This window comes from Sorex fumeus, unplaced genomic scaffold (genome assembly GCF_029834395.1).
Source record: "Sorex fumeus unplaced genomic scaffold, SorFum_2.1 ptg000034l, whole genome shotgun sequence".
NCBI lineage: Eukaryota > Metazoa > Chordata > Mammalia > Eulipotyphla > Soricidae > Sorex > Sorex fumeus.
Window position 1 is genome coordinate 22,993,211 of NW_026606091.1, and position 21,068 is coordinate 23,014,278.

Here is a 21,068-nt window from a genome sequence, read left to right on the forward strand (position 1 = left end):
TCCCCCTGTAACTCTACCTTTTAATTTGCTTTTCTTCCCAGTTTCAAACATTGTTGAGGCACTAATCGCAGGAATAGAATGAGGATTTTGATGAATTCCTACAATGAATGTAACATTCTGACCAGATCTTGCTCTTTAAGAGCCTCCCAAACATTCCCAAGGCCAGGTCCTTTCTCATTTACCTGCCCAAGTCCCTGCCCACCCCCCACACTCAGCTGTCCAGTGTGTAAGGGCTCCTTTTCATTAGAGCCTCTTTTTCCCGTTGTATCTGTATATCCCAGACGAAACTGTCTATTGTTTCTCCTCATTTTACTTAACATGATACCCTCTAGTTCTACCCATATTGTAACAAATTGCAAGATTTCATCTTATAGCTGAATAGTATTCCATTTGTGTAAATACAATTTCACTCACCTGTTGTAGGGGACTTGGGTTGTTTCCAGATCTTGCCTATTATAAATAGCATTAAAATGAACATAGATGTGAATATATTTCTTAATTATTGGCTTTGTGTTCTAGGAATAGCTATCAAGGACTTGAAATACTTTATTACATGGTAGTTCAGCAGTGGGACACACTCGAGGGCTCTTTTTCCTGGTTCTGTGATCAGGACTTGCTCCTGGCAGTGCTAAGATCAAAATCAATGGTCCTGCACACACACAAAGCATGTCCCCAGCCCATTGAGATATCAACCTTGCCCTCTAATTTTCAATTTTTTTCTCTGGAGGATTACACTCAATGGTGCTCAGGGTACCATAAGCAGTGTAAGGGACTCTTGACTGCATGGAAGTCAAGAATCCCCTACTTTGCAATATTTTAAAAAGTCTCCACAGTATTTTCCATAAAGGCTGAACATGATTATAGTCTCACCAACAGTGAACACACCAGCAACACTGGGTTTTTTTTTAATGTAGTCAACAGCACATTCTCATTTCCCAAACAGTTTGTTTCATACAAAAGGAGAGATGCCAAAACTAAACATCTCATAATGGGTCCTGTAACTAGTTCTACTCAGAAGATGGAGTGGCTATTTCCCCACGTGGACCAGAACATGTAAGAAGGCAGAGCTCAGATGATTGCATGTGAATGGGGGAGGGTACAGAAATGAGATCTGATGCCAACACCTGACTGTTGCATTCATTTACTTACTGGATGCCAGAATCAAACCCAGGGACCCATACATACAAAGGCTACCAGCACTGAGCTACATTCCTGGGCCCCACCAAACCTTTATATATAAACCTTTATATTCTACCCCAGGAATTGACATCCTGCTGAATTTAAGATTCAGGACAATATAGTTGTGTCACACTCCTCTACCGACTCTGTAAGTAAATATGTAACTAGGACACTTATTTACAATGGAAAGCAGAGCCTCCAGAAAGGTGTCAAGTTTATTAACATCTTTTAAAAAATGGAAGAGAAAACCGCTACTGAGTATGGTGATTTTTCCTATTTACAAGTTTCACTGAAGGAGGCGTATTTCAAATAATCACAGGAATATAACTTTTATCCCACTAGATTGATGAGGATTTCACTCTCTGGGTAGAGTATTAATTGAAAACATCAAGTGACTGCCCCAATTAAGAATCATAAATGAATAGCGTAAAAATTTTTTTTTGATTTTTGAGTCACAGCCAGCAATGCTCAGGAATTCCTCCTAGCTCTGCACTCAGGAATTACTCCTGGCAGTGCTCAGGGAACCATCTGGGATGCTGGGAATCGAACCCGGGTCGGTCACGTGCAAGGCAAACACCCTACCCACTGTGCTATCGCTCCAGCCCCAAGAAACAGCCACTTGAAAAATGAAAGTGAAATCAGGGTTTCCAGAGCTTGAGGAGCCCATCTTCGCTGTAGGTGGCGATCAGGTTCTGATGTGGGTGATGAGCAATGCCAATCACATCCTTCTCATGGACCTGGAATAAGCAAAGCAGGGTTAGGGCCTTAGGGCACTCATAAATTCCCCTGTGCAGGCTTTCAGAGCTCAATGGAGAGAAGAGGGAACTCATCTTTGAGGATTCCTCAAAAGAGGGCCGAACACACACACAACCAAAAACTCCAATGAGGTTATCATCCCACCAGTTTCACAATGTGGGTGCTGATTTTCATACTGTGTGCCAAATCACTTATTGGGGGGGGGGGGGGGCACACCTGGCAATACTCAGGGCTTACAGGGATCACTTCTGGCTGGGCTCCGGGATCACAAGCAATGCAGGGGAGTGAATTCAGATAACAGCTGCATGCAAGGCAAGTGCCTTACCCACTGTGCTGTCTCAGCTCACAAGTTACTTTCGCACCTGATCCTATTCACCATCTTGCAAGACACAGGCTAGGCTAAGCCCGAATGATTTCTTCAACTCCCTGAACTTGTATTTTCCAGGCTCCTCAGCTACATGACACATTCAACCTCATCCCATTTTGCTTATGTCTCAGATTTGTATGTGGAAGGGACACAGAACAAATGAATCAAAAGTTCACCCAATAATAATTCAAAATAAATTCTTCAGGGCTCAGAGCAGAGCAGAAAGGGGTTACTATCCTAGCCTTGCATTCAGTTGGTACTAGTTCAATCCCCCAAGCACTAGGAATGAAGCCTGAGCAGAGCCAGAAATAGTCCCTGAGTGCAACTAGGTATAATCCAAAGGATGCAACAAAAACCTAGAAGATGAAAAAAATTTCTCTCTGGCCAGAGAAATCGATCGTTTAATGGGTTGAGTATATGCTTTACAAGTGTAGGAGACCTGGATTAGTTGTCCAGCACCTGAGCACAGAGCTAGGAGCAGCCCATGATCACAGTCCGGTCTTGCCCAAACATCAAAAACACAAAAATAACAAAATTCCTCTCTTTTCACAGACATAACTCAAAGGGCTAGTGAATATGCTTTGCATGGGAGCGCCCTGGATTTGAGGCCCTGCATTGCACGGTCCCAAAGCACTACCAGGAGTGTCCCCAAAATAAAATAAGTATTATTGTCTAATAGGTATATCTAGGACGTTTAAATTTTTTAAAATTTCATTTTAGACACTGTGATCGGCAGGGTGTGCTTCCCTCTACCACTGTCCCAGCTTCTCCAGCTCAAGGTACCCCCTACCCACTCTTCCCACCACACCCACACCCCCAGGGTAGGTTTCCTACTGTAGACCTTTTCTTATCCTCACTGTTCCATTTCACCTTGACAAAACAACTGCACTCCTTTCCCCTTTGCATCTGGGCTGTGGCCCTGTGACTGGACCCCAGGCAAAGAATAATGAGGAACTAAGTGACACATACTGCTGGACAGGCTCCCTTTCTTCCAGTCAGACTCACCGTCAGCGTTCTCTCCAGTTTGCCAGTGACTGTGCTGAAACAGTAGAGCACGAAGTCCTCCCCCACGCAGTAGATCCACTCGCCACGAGGAGAGAGCGCGCAGCAGACAAAGTCACCGCCCTCTCTCTTACCAGAGCTGAAGCTTCTGACAATCTGGATCACACCACCGCCCAAGGCAGAAAAAAAAAAAAGCATTTGGCTTAGCAACAGTCCGACAATTTATTGTTATGGTACAAACCCTTTGACTTACTGTTAACAGCTCTGTTAATAATGTGCAACATCATAGGCTGACCGAAATTGAGAATCTACCCATCCAAATCATGATTCCCACCCTTTAGTCATAGAATGAGATGTTTCGCCCCACGAAGAATGAATCTCAGTCTCCACCTGTGCGTCACCTCTGGGGCCACCACGGCCCCAGCGTGCCACCACTGGAGAGCACCAGTCAGCAAGCACATGTGATCTGGCGAGCACGGCACTAAAGCGCCCCCCCACCCCCACCCCCACCCCACCAAGTGTCTGTGGCTACTAGAGCAAAGGGAAGAGGAAAACAGAATTTTTTCCAGCAAGGTCCTGAAGGAGGCATCAAGGCAAGTTAGGAGCCTGGTTTAACACGCCAATGCAGGCGCAGACCACGAACGGCTCACGCACAAACACGGTTTTGATGAACACAACTACAGCACCACTTGTCAGCGTATTACCCCGAGGAGTTGAAGGAAAGGCAGGACACACAACCACTGCAGGTGGCTGGAGGGAGAGAGTTCTGCTGAGGCCAAGAAGGCAGCCCGAGGACCCTCACAGCAACACGCACTCACCTGGCCCTGCATGTTCATGATGACCACTGTGTTGGACCTGTTGCACACCACGAAGTGCTCGGGGTTTTTAGGGAGCAGGATCACACTGTTCACAGTGATGTCTGTCCCCGCAGTGCTGCCCAGGGACTTAAAGGTATTGGAACATTCTGTGGTCTTCATATTCCAGATCTATGACATAAACAGGTATAGGATAAATATTTTGGGAGGGGGAGGGAGGTTAAAAACAAACACAACAGGGGGCTGGAGCAATAGCACAGCAGGTGGGGCATTTGCCTTGCACGCAGCAGACCCGGTTTCGATTCCCAGGATCCCATATGGTCCCCTGAGCATTGCCAGGGATAATTCCTGAGTGCAGAGCCAGGAGTAACCCCTGCGCATCACCAGGTCTGACCCAAAAAGCAAAAAAAAAAAAAAAACCACAACAGATTACTGAAAATATAGCTGATGCAGGAAAGAGCTATTACCAGATATTCAGTCTGATCAATTCTCTAAGACAGCTCTAATAGTGGCTGGAGCGATAGCACAGCGGGTAGGGCATTTGCCTTGCACGCAGCTGACCCGAGTTCGATCCCCGAGATCCCATATGGTCCCCCAAGCACTGCCAGGAGTAATTCCTGAGTGCAGAGCCAGGAGAAACCCCTGATCATCACTGGGTGTGGAAACCCCCCCCAAAAAAAGACAGCTCTAATATATAGTACACATTTGTATGCTGAGGAATTGGTGTGAGCAAAAAGTGACAAAGCTCCATGTCAGCCATTCTAAGCTGACACTCCTAACATCAGAAACGGGGCGGCAGTCAGGGTGCTACCCAGCATGCACCAGGTCCAGGTGGAGCACCAAGCATGGATTGGTGCAGTACCACACCCTGAGGTCCTTGCATTTAACTGTCCTCACAAAATTTGGGGGGTGCGGGGGGTGGAGAAGGTTAAATCAAACATTAAAATGACTGAAATCGGGCTGAAGCGATAGCAGAGTGGGTAGGGTGTTTGCCTTGCTTGCGGCTGGCCCGGGTTCAATTCCTAACATCCCATATGGTCCTCCGAGCACTGCCAGGAGTTAATTCCTGAGTGCATGAGCCAGGAGTAACCCCTGTGCATTGCCAGGTGTGACCCAAAAAGCAAGTTAAATACAATGACTGAAATCTAACATGCTTAAAGAAGGGTCAGACCAAATTTTGCGTGGCATTTTCTGGACCCCACTTTCTTAATAAGGCTCAGAGGCATTCGTCTGTTTTATTGTTTCCTGTCTTCCACTGAACTTTAACATAAAACTGGTGCCAAGGAAATACCTATTAGAAGAACAGTTGTCCCAACATTTACTTTTCATTATTATGAAAGCAGTGCTACTGTATCACAATTGCCTGGAGAGTCCAGTAACCCAAGAGTTCTCACAGTTAAGAATGACGGGACATCTCTTCTGCTACACCTGAAATGGGCATTTCAGGAGTAAGAATTTTAATGCTTCCAGTATTTTCTGCCCAAAATGTCAGTAAGATGCCTTTATCCCACTTTTGGGGGAGGAGGGACCAGGAAACAGAGCAAGCCCATGTCACCACCTCTCCAGAGGTCCAATCCTGTGTCTTGAGCCTCCCCACCCATCCTGAGGAAGAGTTTCTTCTACAGGGTTCTGGTTCAATTTCCAAACTAGAACAAGAACAAGAAAGCTCAGGGGCCTATTTCTCTGTGCTAAAATGTTTAGGTCTTCTCCCACAAAGCATTGGCTTTCATCTGGCAATTTAAAAACAGGTTCAGAAAATAAATGGAGTGTGTCAGATCTGCGGCAATTTTCTGTTTGGATTTCTCTGTCTTTTCTAGGAAATGAGGCCCTTGCTGGAAATAACTGCATTTTTCAGGGTAGTGAAGACCCATTAGTTTCCCACTGAGAGCTGAGGGCAGTAAATGAGCATCTAAGAAAAAGGCAGTTCCACCACTGCTCCTTTCAAGCAGTCATTAGGAAGGCTCCCGATGTGGGAACCAGAGGTGGGTGAGGCTGAGACTGGCGCACAGTCCACAGCAAAGGAGACTGTGCCTAGGGTAAAACAGGTTACCTCTACAGATAAGAATGACGGGACATCTCTTCTGCTACACCTGACAGCACGAATGCAGGTTTGAGGTCCCTCGGCCAATAGGAATTACCCACATTGTACCAGACTCAGTCACGTCTACAATAGCTGGCAGAGAACTTTACTCTACCCATCACAGTATCACCACTGAAACTCCTCAGAGGGCAATGACAGAAGAGACACTGCACCATAAACCAGCAGCAAATACTTAACCTTCACTGTGCCATCAGAGGACGCGCTGATAATATAGTGTCCATCTTGTGTAAATGTTGCTTCATTCACAAAGGAGGAATGGCCACGGAATTCCTTCAAGGTTTTCCCAGACTTTAAACCATGAATTCTGTCAAGAATAAAGGAGATTGTAAAAAATTAATTTTTTAAGTGTTATCATTGTGAAAAATGATACACTAGATGAACTAGATGAATTCTAGGACTTCACACTATAAAACTAAGTGAATAAAGAGGGCTGTGAAATTATGTATGCGGTATCATTTTCATTATGTTGAACAAAACCAAACAAAGGTTTTGCACAGAAAAAGATGACTGGGGTGAGAACGATAGTACAGTGAGTAGGGCCCTTGGCTAATCTGGTTTCAATCCCCAGCACAGCAGATAAGGCACCTGCCTTGGAGGCAGTTGTGCTGAGTTCAATCCCCTGCACTGTGTATGATCCTGACCCCAGCCAGGAGTCACCCCTAAGTACAAAGCCAGGAGTAAGCCCTGGGCACTGCCAGGTGTGACCCAAAATCATAACCAAAAAAAGACAGGATGAAAAATAACACATCGCTAATGCCACAAGCTTCTACATACAATTTGTGTGTATAAAATGCCCTCTGAAATGACTGGAGGCAGGCGTGTGCACCCGGGTAATCTCTAGAGGTAATCTCTCTAGGGGTCTTGTTGTACAAAAGAACAGCATCGCTAACATTCATTTTATTGTAACCAGGCTGCCTAAATCACAACGAAAATAAAAAGTAAAATAAGTGAAAAAGAACAACACCTCCATCAGCACTACTTTGGGGGTAATGGGGTCACACATAGCTTCACACTCCATGTCAGAATGTCCTGATGAAAGGATAGGGAGTCACAAGGGAGTTGCATTATAGCAGACCGAAGCCAGGGCAGTGCAGGGTTACTACTCACCTAATTGTCTGGTCAAAAGAGGCACTAAGAATCTGACTGCTGTCCTTAGAAAAACTCAGGCAAGTGACACCTTTACTGTGTGCCCTTTCAAATCTCCGTAAACACTGCCCACTCTGAATCTTCCATACCTGTATTTAAAAACAAAAACAAACAAACAAAAGCCAGTCAAAACTTGTACCTGAGAATGTCCCATTAAAGTCAGCAGGGTCATGCAGTGCTGATTAGTGCATTAACACATTAAAAATGCATGCCAAGAGCCGAATATGATATGTCTGGTTCACATAGTACCATGAACTGAATCCCCTGAATCTTAAACCTCTTCCCTTGTAAATTATTAAAGCAAAATTTCAGACTCTACAAATCGTTCTAGTATTTTATCTAGCAATTAAATTCAAGCCACAGCTAATGATTTGTGGACCACCACGATAATAAAACAATAAAGCACAACACATCATTCAAAAGGAGCCAGGGTAGCATGGGAGGAAGGATATGGAAAGATCTAAACTGAATTCCCAGGCCACTTGTCAAGTATGTGGTCTTGAACAAATTTTTAGTGCCCACCCCTACCTCGACCCTTCCCAGCCCAGGTAGTGTTATTACTAGGATCAATCAAACAACAGCTCGTGCTACTAATCCAATACCTTGATTTTCCCATCTTGGGCACCCGTTGCCAACATTTCTGTGTCTCTGCTGAAACACATGCAGAGGACTGCATCATCCATCATCATAAAGTTATCCTGGGCCTGGTACTTAAGATCCTAAAGAAAACAATGGTACGCAGAAATATTATATAGAAGTCTAGGTCCCAATCGCCCCAGGTCTCTACAACCTCACGAAAATCAGACAATAAATGGATTTACTCTGAATCTCTAAAATAAATTGTAGTACTAGGCATATATGTACATAGATATTTTTTATACAATGCAAAACCCAATACTGTAAAAATGCCAACATTATACTCTTGTTTTATTGCTTACCTTTTCTAGGTAAAACTCCTTCCATAGATTCATATTTACTTTTATTTCTGGGTCATGGGGTCATACCCAGTGGTACTAAAGAGCTCAGGGGACCATATGAGGTGCTGGGGGTCAAACCTGGGTCCAGGGGCTGGAGCAATAGCACAGCAGCATTTGTCTTCCATGTGACCGACCCAGGTTTGATTCCCAGCATCCCATATGGTCCTCTGAGCACCGCCACGGGTAATTCTTGAGTGCAGAGCCAGGAGTAAACCCTGTGCATTGCCGGGTGTGATCCCCCCTCCAAAAAACAACCCTGGGTTCAATGTGAATAAGGCAAGTGCCTTACCTATTGCACTATCTCTCAACCCTCTGAACCCCCTTCCCCCATCACCTTTATATCTAAATGTATTTACAAGTATAATGTGCAAAAGTTGAATGATTTCCCAAATTAGCATCTACTTTTTCTAAAACAATTTACTGGTTAACACATGTGTAATGTTTCTTTCATAATTCACTGCTCAAAAAAAGTATTTTCCTAATTATAAAATGAGATTTAATATATAGAGTATTTTTTAAATCTTTATATATTTAAAGTTGAAAGTAAAAATAACACAAATCCACTACCAATGGAGTGGAACCTAGTATTCCATGACTGGAGTATTTTAAATCAATGGGTAGACAATAAGCAGCTTGTTTGGGCACGGAATTCACTAAGCACTGTAGCACTGTCCTCCCGTTGTTCATCGATTTGCTTGTGTGGGCCCAGTAACATCTCCATCATGAGACTTGTTGTTACTGTATTTGGCATATCGAATAAGTCACGGGTAGCTTGCCAGGCTCTGCCGTGCGGGCGAGATACTCTCGGTAGCTTGCCAGGCTCTCCGAGAGGGGCAAAGGAATCAAACCCAGCTCGGCTGGGCCAGCTACGTGCAAGGTAAACAAATACCCTACTGCTGTGCTATCGCTCCAGCCCTGAAAACAATCCAAAAGAAAAGTGGGCAAAGGATATGCACAGACGTCAAAGAACAGGAAATACCGGAAGCTTTTCACATATGAAAAGATTTTCAACTTCATTCAAAAGAGAAACACATGCAATAGCACAAGTACAAGACAAGAATAATTTCACATACACAGAATAATTGTACAGTAACAGGCAATAATTAACAATGAGAGAACTTCTCCCAAAATAGAAAAGTTACTAAATTAAAAGATACTTTACCTTCCTGATTTTTCCCGTTGTAAAGTTCCATACTTCAATGAATCCATCGACAGACCCAGTGACCAGATACTGACCATCTGGAGAAAACCGAGCACACTCCACATGTGATTTCTGACCGAACTGTTTCAAACAAAGCAACGGAACAGATGTACTTTCACGGAGAGCTCTTCCAACAAGTTCCCTGTGACCACCCACCCCAGCAGAGTGTGAGGTGGCCTGTGTCCCCAATACTGGAGGGATGCAGCTGTTCCTGGGCACAGCAGGGGTGGGACCCGTAGTTCTCTGGCCAGTTTTATGCCCAAGGCTCTCAGCTGAAACTACTTTTTCCAAAGTAAAACAAAATACATATTTGTGACTTAATGGCTCTTACAACAAATAATCCTGCTAAATGTAAGTTTTTACTGGATCCAGCCGATGGGCATAATTTCACACTCAGTGATAATATGGCCTAAGAAGTTCCAGCTGTGCATATGGGAAAAATATTCTCCCCCTCTTCCCCCGCCATCAAAAGTCTATTTTTATTTACTAAAATATCTTTTTATCAATTTAAACCAACAAGTCAGTGACTAATTCAAGAAGTAATTAAAGCTATAGACAATTGCTTTATTATTATTAATATTATTTTTTGCTTTGGTACCCAATATGCCAAATACCGGTAACAATGATGGATCTCATTCTCCTAAAGAGCCTTGAATATAATAGCACTTTCTTAAAAATCTCAGGGCTAGGATTGTCCCGGCCCCACCGGAGAATCCCTGTGATTCCCAAGAGCATCCCTGAATGCTATTAGAACTGAAGAGTAGGTCCTGTGCCCCAACCTACAGCCTTAGCACAGGGCCTGGCCGAACAAGCTCATGCTCAATCCTCATACATGACTGCTGCCGGCCAGCGTCTCAGGATCCTACCTTAATATGCCTGCTCAGCTGCGTAGGAAACTTCTCTTCTTCCACATCTTTGACAGCTGCTTTGCCTCGGAACAAATCAATGGTCATGCCGGGAGGGAGTAAGCCCTGATGCTGCTGCCACTTCAGGGCCTGTGAGGAAAGACATGCTACTTGGGAACTTGGAAGAGCTGGTCTTCACTGCTCAGTCCAGCCTGAAGGAAGAGGGTCCTAAGCACGCAGCCCCACCCAAGTACAGCCTCACCTGTTCCGGTGTGACCTGGAGGGACAGGCTCACCTCCAGCATGGAAGGGGACTCAGGGACCAGCAGGCAGATCTTTCCCACACCTGTTTCCTTAGTAGTGTGCCTCATTACTAACAAAACTATTTGGAAAATAAATTTGCCCTAGTTTCAACATCCAATTTGGAAAATAAATCTCCCCTAGTTTCAACATCCAACCAGTTGCTGTTAACCATGTGTTCGTTATTTTCTAGTACTTGACCTTTACGCATCAGCTATGACTGGACTGTATTTTAAATTTTATGTCATCTTTACCTATCATGAGGTGATTTTATAAGATAAATATAAATTCTATTGCGATAAAATAGTGAATTGGATGTGGCCCAAACACAAAAAATAAATACGGTGGGAGAGAAGAGATGAACAAACACTTTCTCTCAAGGAAGACAGAGAGCTAACCGACAGGCATATGGAAACATACTGTTCATCACTGATTATCAGGGAAATCAAAATAGTCAGCAATAGTAAGACAACACCTCACTCCGCTAGGAGATTCTGTGTCAAAATGTCCAGAAACAGTGCTAAAGGCAGGGTATAGCCCTGCAAGTGGTCGGATGACCGGGATTCGATCCTCAATACCCCATTTGGTTCCCCAAATCCCACCAGGAGTCCTGAACTCTGAGAAAGTCCTGCGCACTGCCAGGTGTGGCCCCAAAACAAATAAAAGCAAAAACAAACAAGAAAAACCCAAATCAAAAGTCCAGAAATATTGAAGAGCTGGCAGAGCTACGGTAAAAATGGAATGAATATTCACTGTAGTGGGACTACTTGTCGGTTCAGTCTCTTTGAAAAATGGTTTGAAGATTTCTCAAAGTAAATAAACTCAAGAACAGAGCTTTCATATGACCCAGAGTTTCCACTCTTTGGAGCAGGGGAATCTTATTTCCTTAAAAATTAGATATTTTTATATTTGTTGCTAAAAATAGAAACCTGTTAGTTTTGGATCACCTGGTGTTATGAAGGCTTACTCCTGACCCTGTGCTCAGGGATTCCTCCTAGAATAGAACCCAGGACCTTGCCCGTGTGAGCTAGGTAACCTCTTAACACAGAGCCACAATCCCAGTCCTGAGAGTTATTGTAATCTTTTTTTTTTACCCTTATCTCAATAAAACTTTATTTATGAAAACCGAAATCTGAGTTATCAGAGTCTTAACTACAAATCTCCACTGCTTCTGGAGAAAGAGGACGGGGGCATGGCTTAGCTACTGCTCCAAGCAGCTCAGTAGATAGCACACAACTGTGACGACACCCTTTAGCACACACAGTTCCTATGGGGGAAACAGCACCTAGGGTTCAACGTCACAGTGGTTCCTCAGGAATTTCATTACCTGTCCCAGCAACGCCATGAGACGAGAAGGAGGCACCACACTGACTTCCCCAGCTAAGGCCTGGGCAATTGCTGCTCGTCTCTTCTCTTTGCTACTTCCGTCTGGGTACGCCTGGAAGGGGAGAGGGGGAGCACTGTTTCCACAAAGCGGCTGGGAGGTATGTTTGCAAACTGAAAATATCCATCATAAACATTCAAAAGGAAAACATGGAAAGAAATCAGTTACACAGGGGGTTCATTAAATCAACTCTTTTTTTTTAAAATGACTTCCAATTCTATCCCGGCTTGCACTTCCTAAGCAAGAGCTGGAACAGATTTGCAGTTGATCAATCCAGGCACTGCTGTAACAATGTGTTTCTCAACCATTCTCTAATCATGGCCCCTTTCTGACTGTTTTCTCACTGCGGCTCCCGTCCTACTGGTTGGCTCCAGCCTAATACCAGCACCCCCACTTCCTCCATTTTCACCTGTGGACCCTTTGGACCATCCTGGTGGTCCACAGAGGGATCATATGTCCCAAATGCCACTGTAAGAGCCACATCCAAGTCAGAGCTGTCTTCCCGGGGTCTTAGAAACGGCAGAGCCGAGGATTCCTTACATCCCATGTTATCTGCTCAGGACAGAAGTTCTTCTCCATCTCTAACTTAAACCTGTCCTGGTGATCTAAGCTCCTTTCCTCATCCAAGCTCCTTTCCTGGCATCTGTGAATGATTCTCCACTACCCAGTCCTGCTAAATTCCTCACCACCTATTTCGATAAAACTCTAATAAAAGGCTGGATGACAAAAGAATAAAACTACACATATGACAACATTTGGGGTGTTTTATTTGGAGGCCAACGCTAGTGTCTAGGGGGTGCTGCCCACCCTAGGCTGCCCACTGTGCTTAGGGGACCAGACACTGGTACATTAAGTATGCACCCAGCCCACTGAACCATCTCTTAGCCCCCAGAGAATAACACTCAGGGAAAATGGAGAGATCAGTGTCGCTTTAACAGCATGCACACTGACTGAAAAGCAAAAGCATATGATTCCAAGACCCCAGGGAGCTGGGAGGATACAGCCACTGCCCGGAGCACACCCCTGCACAGGCTGCACTCTGGGGCCGACTGTCTGGCCTGAGAGAAAAATAATGCCAGGATATATTTTCTGCTTCTTTAAAGATAAACAATCTCCTAAAACTCAGGAAATCGAACAATATTGTTCTAACAGGGGTAAACAAACATCAATGAACATAAACAACAAAATAAAAAGAATCGTATCATTCTCAAAAAATAAATCATAATCATCAAAAAGTAGTGGCTGGAGCGATAGCATCGCAGTAGGGCATTTGCCTTGCAAGTGGCCGGCCCGGCAGAGCCGGTTTCGATTCCTCCGCCCCTCTCAGAGAGCCCGGCAAGCTACCGAGAGTATCTCGTCCGCACGGCAAAGCCTGGCTAGCTACCTGTGATGTATTCGATATGCCAAACACAGTAACAACAAGTCTCACGATGGAGACATTACTGGGCCCACACAAACTGAGCAAATCGATGAACAACAGGAGGACAGTGCTACCGCGCTACATAAAAAACTATACGATAAGACTACTTGAAAAGATTATACTATTTCTTCTATTCTCTTTCTTTCTTTTTTTTTTTTTTTTTTGCCTTTTCCGGTCATACCAGCAATGCTCTCTCTGGGCTTTGCATTCAGAAATTACTGCCGACAGTGCCCAGGGGACCATACGGGATGCCGGGGATCGAACCCGGGCCGGCCACATGCAAAGAAAGCATCCTACCCGCTGTACTACAGCTCCGGCCCCAGTAACAGTTTCTTTCCATTACCACCATCATACCTCTCGAGGATCAAAGTAAGACCTGGCCAAGAGGTTCTCCAGGTGAATGTAGCGCTCTGGCTGTGTCTGTTTCAGCATGATCATGGGGTCAGTCTGTCTCAGAAGTGACCTGGCAGCACCCAACTCACGGAGTTCTATCAATTCCAGAACCACCTGGGTAAAGGGAAGAAAATGGCTGTTTCAGTGTATTCATTCAACATTGCTTTTCCAGTACAATTCTGATGCAGAAATGGCCTGCCAAAGAGATTTCCAATATTAGAAAACGTGTCTTCTCTTTTTCACAAGCAATTCAAGTGGACAACTAAATTATAAAAGGGCAGAGAGACGGTACAGTAGATAGGGCACTCGCCCTGCTTATGGCTGACTTGGGTACCCCATATAGCCCCACCAAGTTCCTTCATTCCTGAGTGCAGAGCCAGGAATAAACGCAGAGCACAGAATAGTGTGGCACAAACAAAGAATTATAAGTAGTAAGTTCAATCCTTCAACTCCCACCCTTTTCCTTGTTTGGTGGTGATGGAAACTGAATCCAGGCCTAGGGCCTCACACAGCAAGTACTCACTCCATCACTAAAGCACACTCCCAACCCCCCACCCAGAGTTAAGTTTTGGGGCCACACCTGGTTGTGCTCAGGTCTTACTCCTGGCTCTGTGAGACGGATTATTTCTGGCACTGCGTTGGGGCCACATGAAGTCAAACCAGGCCGCACGCTACTATCTCTCCAGTCTCTACTCTTTTAAAATATTAGTTTATCTATCAATCTTCTCTCCTCTCAAATCTCTTGTTCAAAATATAAGTGAAGTAAAGTAAAACTGTGATGATCTCCATGGACTCCAAAGGAACCTTTCTCCAGTTACCAACATTTTCCTAGAGGAATTGCCAAACTCTGGTGAACTACAAAGAAACAAATCCATTTTCTGATTTCCACTCCAAACAGCTCATTCTTATTTTCACAAAGTGCCCATACTCTCTCCTGGAATGGAGCTCCCCAAAGCCTTGGAACTTCCCTGTAAGAGGAATATCTGTTATTCTCCATGTTGCCATCACACCTGACTCAGTGCAAAGGAGAAGGTTCAATCACGGGTTCCCAGAAGGGCCAATTCATAAAGTGAATTCAATGAGACTGAAAGGCTGAAACTGTGGGAGCGAGATGAACATCCAGGAAGCGTTGGGGAGCCGGAGACCAAACAAAACCCAAATTAAGATTGCAAAGGGCCTTCCTGGTACAAGAGGATGCTAATGCGCCAGGGAGAGACCCCCATCCTTGAGGAGAGGCACGGGAAGCTCTGCATCCAGGCCCCTCACCCTATGCGTCTCTTCATTTGGCTAGTCTTGACCTGAATCTGTGCTAAAGAAGACTGTAAGTAAGTACAGTTCTTTCATGAGTTTTGTGAGCTATTCTAGCAAATTGTCAGTTCAGAAGGGGTCAAGGGGACTGCTGAATTTGCTGGCAACGAATCAGAAAAGGGGGTGGCCTGAGACTCCACAGTGCAGTTGTTGTCTGCAGAAAGGGCAGCTGTACCGAGGGCCGAACCCTTGTGAGCTATGTGAGAAAGAACCCTGGGTGGCCAGAATTTCAATTTGAGAAAAGCTTGGCCATTTCCAAAAAGAGAAAGTATAAAATAAGGAGTCCTGGAATTCTATCGTGTAAGGGGGGGAATGCTCACCACTAACTTCCCAGTCCTGGGTGACCCGCGAGCACTCCCACTCTTACCTGCTCATAAAGGTCAATGAGGGTTTTGTCCGGCAGTTTCAGAGACTGGATAGCCTGTAAGACAGTATCCCAGTGGCCACTATTAATGTCAGCCACAAAACTCTCGATGCTGTCCACGGTGTTGAGAGAGACGGTTGTCTCCTCCTGCAGGGTGGCTAGTGCCCGATGTAAACTGTTCTCCTTCAGGTACTGCATGATCAGACGGATCACACTGGAAAAAAGGAAAGACCTCTCACTCTGGGATCCTGGCTCCCCAGAGATGGCAAAGGAAAGCCCTCCACTTAATTCTCAGTCAACTAGCCTTCATTTCCATGTGTTTCATTTTCTTTTAGGAACACACCAAGCAGAGGTCAGGGGCCCAACAAAGTTTTGAGTGATCTCCGCAGCATGTTTTCCATTTCTTTTTCCGAGCTTGGGGGGGGGGGGGGGGGGCGGTGCTCCCAAGTAGTGCAGGGGAGGGAGGGGCTGGAGTCCACTCCCAGTGATCCCTCACTAATGGGGCTGGGACAGTTCAATGTGAGGGCACAAGGATGTGGCTGGTGCTTACGGTGTCTGGCACCACAGGTTCAAGTGCTGGGTGGGGTGGGGGTGGGGGGTGCGAGGGCACCACTTATACTTGGCAGTGCTGGGCCCTCCAAAGTTATAACCTGGGACCACGAATGTGGTACTGGGGAGCAAACCATACTCAGGGGTTACAAGGCATGACACTTAACCCCAAAGCTGTCTCCTGTTCCTTTACTTCCATTTCTTTACCATAAGCAAAACTCTCGAATCTCAGAATCCGGAGCAGGAGAGACAGTACTGCAGGTAGGGCGCTTGCCTGGAACACAGCTGACTAGGCCTGGCATATGGTCCCCGAGCACCACAAAGAGTGATTCCGGCATGCAATATCAGGAGTAACAACCTCTGAGCATTGCCAGGTGTGACCCCAAAACGCAACAAAACAAAACAATCAAAGAATCTAAGGGGACCAGAGAATCAGCGAGGCTTAGCTCCATCTCTGAAACAGGAGAACTAGGGCACAGAAAAGGGAAAACAATTTGTTCGATGTCTACATTTGCCAGGGAGTTGATTAATAAAATGACTCTCTTCCAAAGCTAGAGAGCACTTAATTATGCCCAGTTTCTTGTTTGTTTTTGCATAATTCCACTGCACACTGCAGTTGTGGGAAATGAGTGGCCCACTCTGGAGTTCTCAGGGCCATTCCCAGCAACACTAGGCCCAGTGGTGTGGGCCTAAGGGTTTAGTTCTCAGAGTCATAGCCAAAGCCACTGAGAGGGTGGAACTTGGTGTGAGGATTGAATTGGGGCCTCCACATACAAGCTGTATGCTCCGAATCTCTGAGTTACCTCCCCTGCCCCAGTGAAGATTCAGTTGGTTGTTACCATTTTGGTTTCTGGGCCTAGGTGCTCAGAGGCTAGTTCTGGTGGTGCTAGAGAACAACATGCAGTTATGGGGACCAAACTAGGGCTGGACACATGCATGACAAGCTCCTTCTTTGAACTATCTCCCTTCACCCTGAACATTTAAACCTAGGCTAGTCATCAACACAAAGTAATTGAAACAACTACAGGGCGATTTGGTTGTTTTTAAATAACAACCCCCCTAAAAGTGAACTGAGATTTTCTTAGATGAGATTTGCTGAACACAAATAAATAGAGCTATACTGCATGTAAAAGCAAAATAAAACTGTGCCTACTCACTGGCAAAAATAGCACCTATCCACAATTATTTCCTGGGGACGTGGGGTGCTGACCTCACCCAGTGGTGTTCAGGGGACCGTATATGGTGCTAGGGATTGTAAGGGGTCTGCCACATGCACATAAGTGCCTTAACCTCTGGCCCATATCCACTAACTTCATTATCAAAGTTTCAAAACAAACAGGAAAAAAAATAAAATCAAAGAACACTACACATTCAGGGAAAGACCCAATTTCCAAACACTGAGAGAATGTCAACATGTGACAGAAAGATTCTTAATTATTTGTAGTAAAGACACTTTGATCATGGGCCAGAGACACAGTACAGGGAGAACTTGCTTGCAAGTAAGCAACCCAGTTCTATTACTAGCACTAAATGGTCCCCCAAGCCCTCTGAAATGAATCCTGAGCACAGATCAAGAAGCAGCCTCTGAGCACCTCCAAGTGTGAGGCAAACTTCCCCCCCTCAAACAAAACAAAAACAGCTAAAACAAAATTTCCTATTCAATGAATCTGAAGAATCTGCTTATATAAACTCACTGTAACTGTACAACACTTTGATATTGTTTAAAAGCACATACATTTGAAAAGAAAAAAATAACACTTATGGTGGCGAGAGTGAGTACAGCTGGCAGGGCATTTGTCTTGCACACAGCTGAGCAAGATTCCACCCCCTGCAGCCCTCTGCAGCACCACGACACCATGAGCCCTGAGCATTGCCTGACCTCACTGATGTCTGAGTGCAGAGCCAGGAGTAAGCCCGAGCACCGCTGGATGTGTGTCTCCCGCCCTCCCCCCCCAGCACACACATCCAAATATATATGGCACAACAGTATTTCTACTGGACAGTAGTAGTATAGAGGCTTCGGTTGTCAGATTGGAATTTAATCAACTCCCTTTTCCAGGCGAGAAATGATCATCATAAAACCACCACCAGTGCTCACTGTTTATAACAGTCACTGTCACTGTCCTCCCATTGTTCATCAATTTGCTCCAGCGGGCCCAGTAACGTATCCATTTTGAGACTTGTTGTTACTGTGTATATCAATACGTCATGGGTAGCTTGCCAGGCTCTGCCATGCCGGCGAGATACTCTCGTAGCTTGCCGAGCTCTCTGAGAGGAGCGGAGGAATCGAACTCGGGCTGGTCATGTTGGCTGCGTGCAAGGCAAATGCCCTACCCGCTGTGCTATTGCTCCAGCCCACTTTTTATAACACACCAAGAAATATTCTAAGCCTTTTAGGTAAGAGTGGTTCACTTATTCCTCAAAACAACCCAGATAGGTAATACTAGTGTTGATTTCACAGATGAGGATCGGATCAAATAACAGAGAGAAGTGGGAAAATAAAGATTCAAATAGCAAAGCAAAACTCCTGCCGGAACTACCTACTCCTCCCAGTTGTCTCTTCTCTCTGTGGTCCCTCTAGGGAACCCCTAGGCGCTCCCATTTTCCTTCAGATGCTCTCAAGCGCACACCCACATGAGACACCCTCCCTGCAAAGACCTGACCCAGCAAAATCAGGCTCACTTCCTTCAAGCACAATGTCACACTCTGAGCTAAAAATGAGTTGACTGCGATTTGAAATCAAGAGTCCCACGTCTCACCGTGAACTTGGACAAGCCAGCCAACACCTCAGTGCCAGGCCCTGATCTTGGAAGAAAAAACCCCTACTCTGCAGCGTTGGTGAAAGGGTCAACTAAACTGTTTCTAACAAGTCAAGCGCAGAAAATGCTCCATACACAGAAGATTTGATCAATAATAAAAATATGCAGTATCCCATAGTAGGGGGGAGGGGAAGTTGGAAGCAGCTATGAAACAAGCTCAAAAGCATGAAATCCTTTTAGACTCCTGCTGAGGGGCTGAAGCAATAGCACAGTGGGTAGGGCGTTTGCCTTGCACGTGGCCGACCAGGGTTCAATTCCCAGCATCCCATATGGTCTCCCGACCACCACCAGGAGTAATTTCTGAGTGCAGAGCCAGGAGTAACCCCTGAGCATCGCCGGGTGTGACCCCAAAAAAGAAAAAGGAAAAAAAACTCCTGCTGGGGTGTCTTTTTAAAAAAATTTTAAATATAGTGATGTACCATTGGTTTTACAAGCGTATGAGCGCCTTCTATGCTTTTAGGGCTACAATGTTAGAACGCCCCTCTACCACCGTCCATAGGGCCCTTCCCTTTCGCTCCTTCCCCTCTTAGTTATGGGGTGTCTGTCTGATCCGCCCGCACTCTCCATCGCCCCTCTTGATTTTGTTTTTACTCACAATACTGACGACCACCTGCTAAGTCTCATTTTGGCGCACACTCCCCCACGACACACATACAAAGGGGCATTCTCTGATGGCAGGGACCTGTCTGCTCGGCTCACCTCTGCACCACCCCGAGTCCGGCACAGCTCGCTGTAGCCTTCAACATTCGCTAAGTGCAGGAGTGCATGACCCTCCCTGCCTCCCAAGGCAAGTCTCCCAAGGCCGGGTCCTCTCCTCCCCGCCCCCTCCCCGGGGCACATGGGAAACTTGCTGCCAGTTTCCTTCCAAAGTGCCAGCACGGGCCAGGCTGGGGGAGGGGGGTGGGAGGGGAGAGATGGGAGTCCCGGAGAAGTGAGCTGCACAGCCCCTCTGCGTTCATCAGTCCAGTCGCACCCACCCTCCTCCATGCCACCCCTCCCCGCAAAACTACCCAACCTTCCGACCCCGGCCCCCAGCCCCCCAGGCTCCGACGATTCTCCGGAACTACGGAGAGCTGCTGCCCAGGCTGAAGAACTCAGGCCCGGCGGGTGGTCTGATGCAACGGCCCCCAGTTCACCCACTGCAAAGGAAGGACAGCGCCAGGGACGTCGAACCCGAGCATCCCTGCGCAGCAGCGCGTCGCGGGGCCGAGCCGCCGGGCACGATCAAACTCGGGTCCTGCCCCACCCCCACCCCCGCGGGACCGCCTTCCGGGTGGCCTCTGCGCGGACACGGGCAGGCCCCGCCGCTCCCTCGCCTCTGGACTGCCTCCCCCCACTCCTTGGCAGACATCCGTCCCCGCAGGACTCACTCCGAGGACTCGATTTCGATCGACATAGCGGAATCTCGCCGCGAAGGGGCTCCGCTCCACGATCAAGCCAGGCCCCGACGCGCCACCAGTCTGCGTCACTTCCGACGTTGGCCTGACGTCACTTCCTCGCGCCGGGACAACCCGCTCGGGGGCGGGGCGTACTGGAGGGGGCGGGGCGTTAGGCGGGGCGTCAAAAGGCGGTGGAGATGGGGTTGGGCTATGCGTCCGCTCGCGGGAGCGATTCCGGTTTGCGACCGGAAGGGGAGCTTTTTGCTTCTTTTTTTCCCTTTGTTTTTATTTTTAAGGTTTTTTGTTATTGTTGTTGCGGGGTACACCTGTTGGAAGGTGAATACCTGAGTATGCATATTCCTGGCAGGCTCTGGGGACTGTATGGGTGACGGAGCTCGAACCCTGGGCAGACGCGTGCAATGCAAGCGCTTTACCTGCTGTACTATCGCAGGGGTGTGTGTGGGGGGGGGGGTTCTGCTTCGAAGAGATTGTGTAGAAGTGCTGCTTGGGTTTCATGCAATTCGATTGACAGATAGGATTGAATTTGCAATTCCTGACTCCTGACTGGTAGATTAATTCATTCGAAACTAATAAACAAATGCTCGTGTTTATCGCAAATGCTGGAGATTTGAATTTCAAAACAAAAAAATGTGAAATATTTTGTAGCTTAAAACAGTTTATTTAGCCTAATAATAAAAAAATTGGGGACCCTTGGGGATGAAGTCATAGTTCAGCCGGTAGGGTGCTCCCCTTGTGTGCCACCG

The 21,068-nt window shown here is 46.3% G+C and overlaps 1 protein-coding gene across 1 annotated transcript; it reads right to left on the minus strand.

Annotated features, from left to right (window-relative positions):
• Positions 1 to 1,375: 1,375 nt before the first annotated feature.
• On the minus strand, positions 1,376 to 20,399 carry SMU1 (SMU1 DNA replication regulator and spliceosomal factor). Its single transcript, XM_056117109.1, has 12 exons — positions 20,296 to 20,399; positions 15,561 to 15,771; positions 13,847 to 13,999; positions 12,016 to 12,126; positions 10,411 to 10,539; positions 9,506 to 9,625; positions 7,969 to 8,085; positions 7,328 to 7,455; positions 6,398 to 6,524; positions 4,123 to 4,290; positions 3,308 to 3,460; positions 1,376 to 1,916 (listed from the first exon to the last, which is right to left on the minus strand). Exons 1-12 carry the CDS (start codon positions 20,319 to 20,321, stop codon positions 1,818 to 1,820), a joined length of 1,542 nt encoding a protein of 513 aa, XP_055973084.1. The 5' UTR covers positions 20,322 to 20,399; the 3' UTR covers positions 1,376 to 1,817.
• Positions 20,400 to 21,068: the final 669 nt, after the last annotated feature.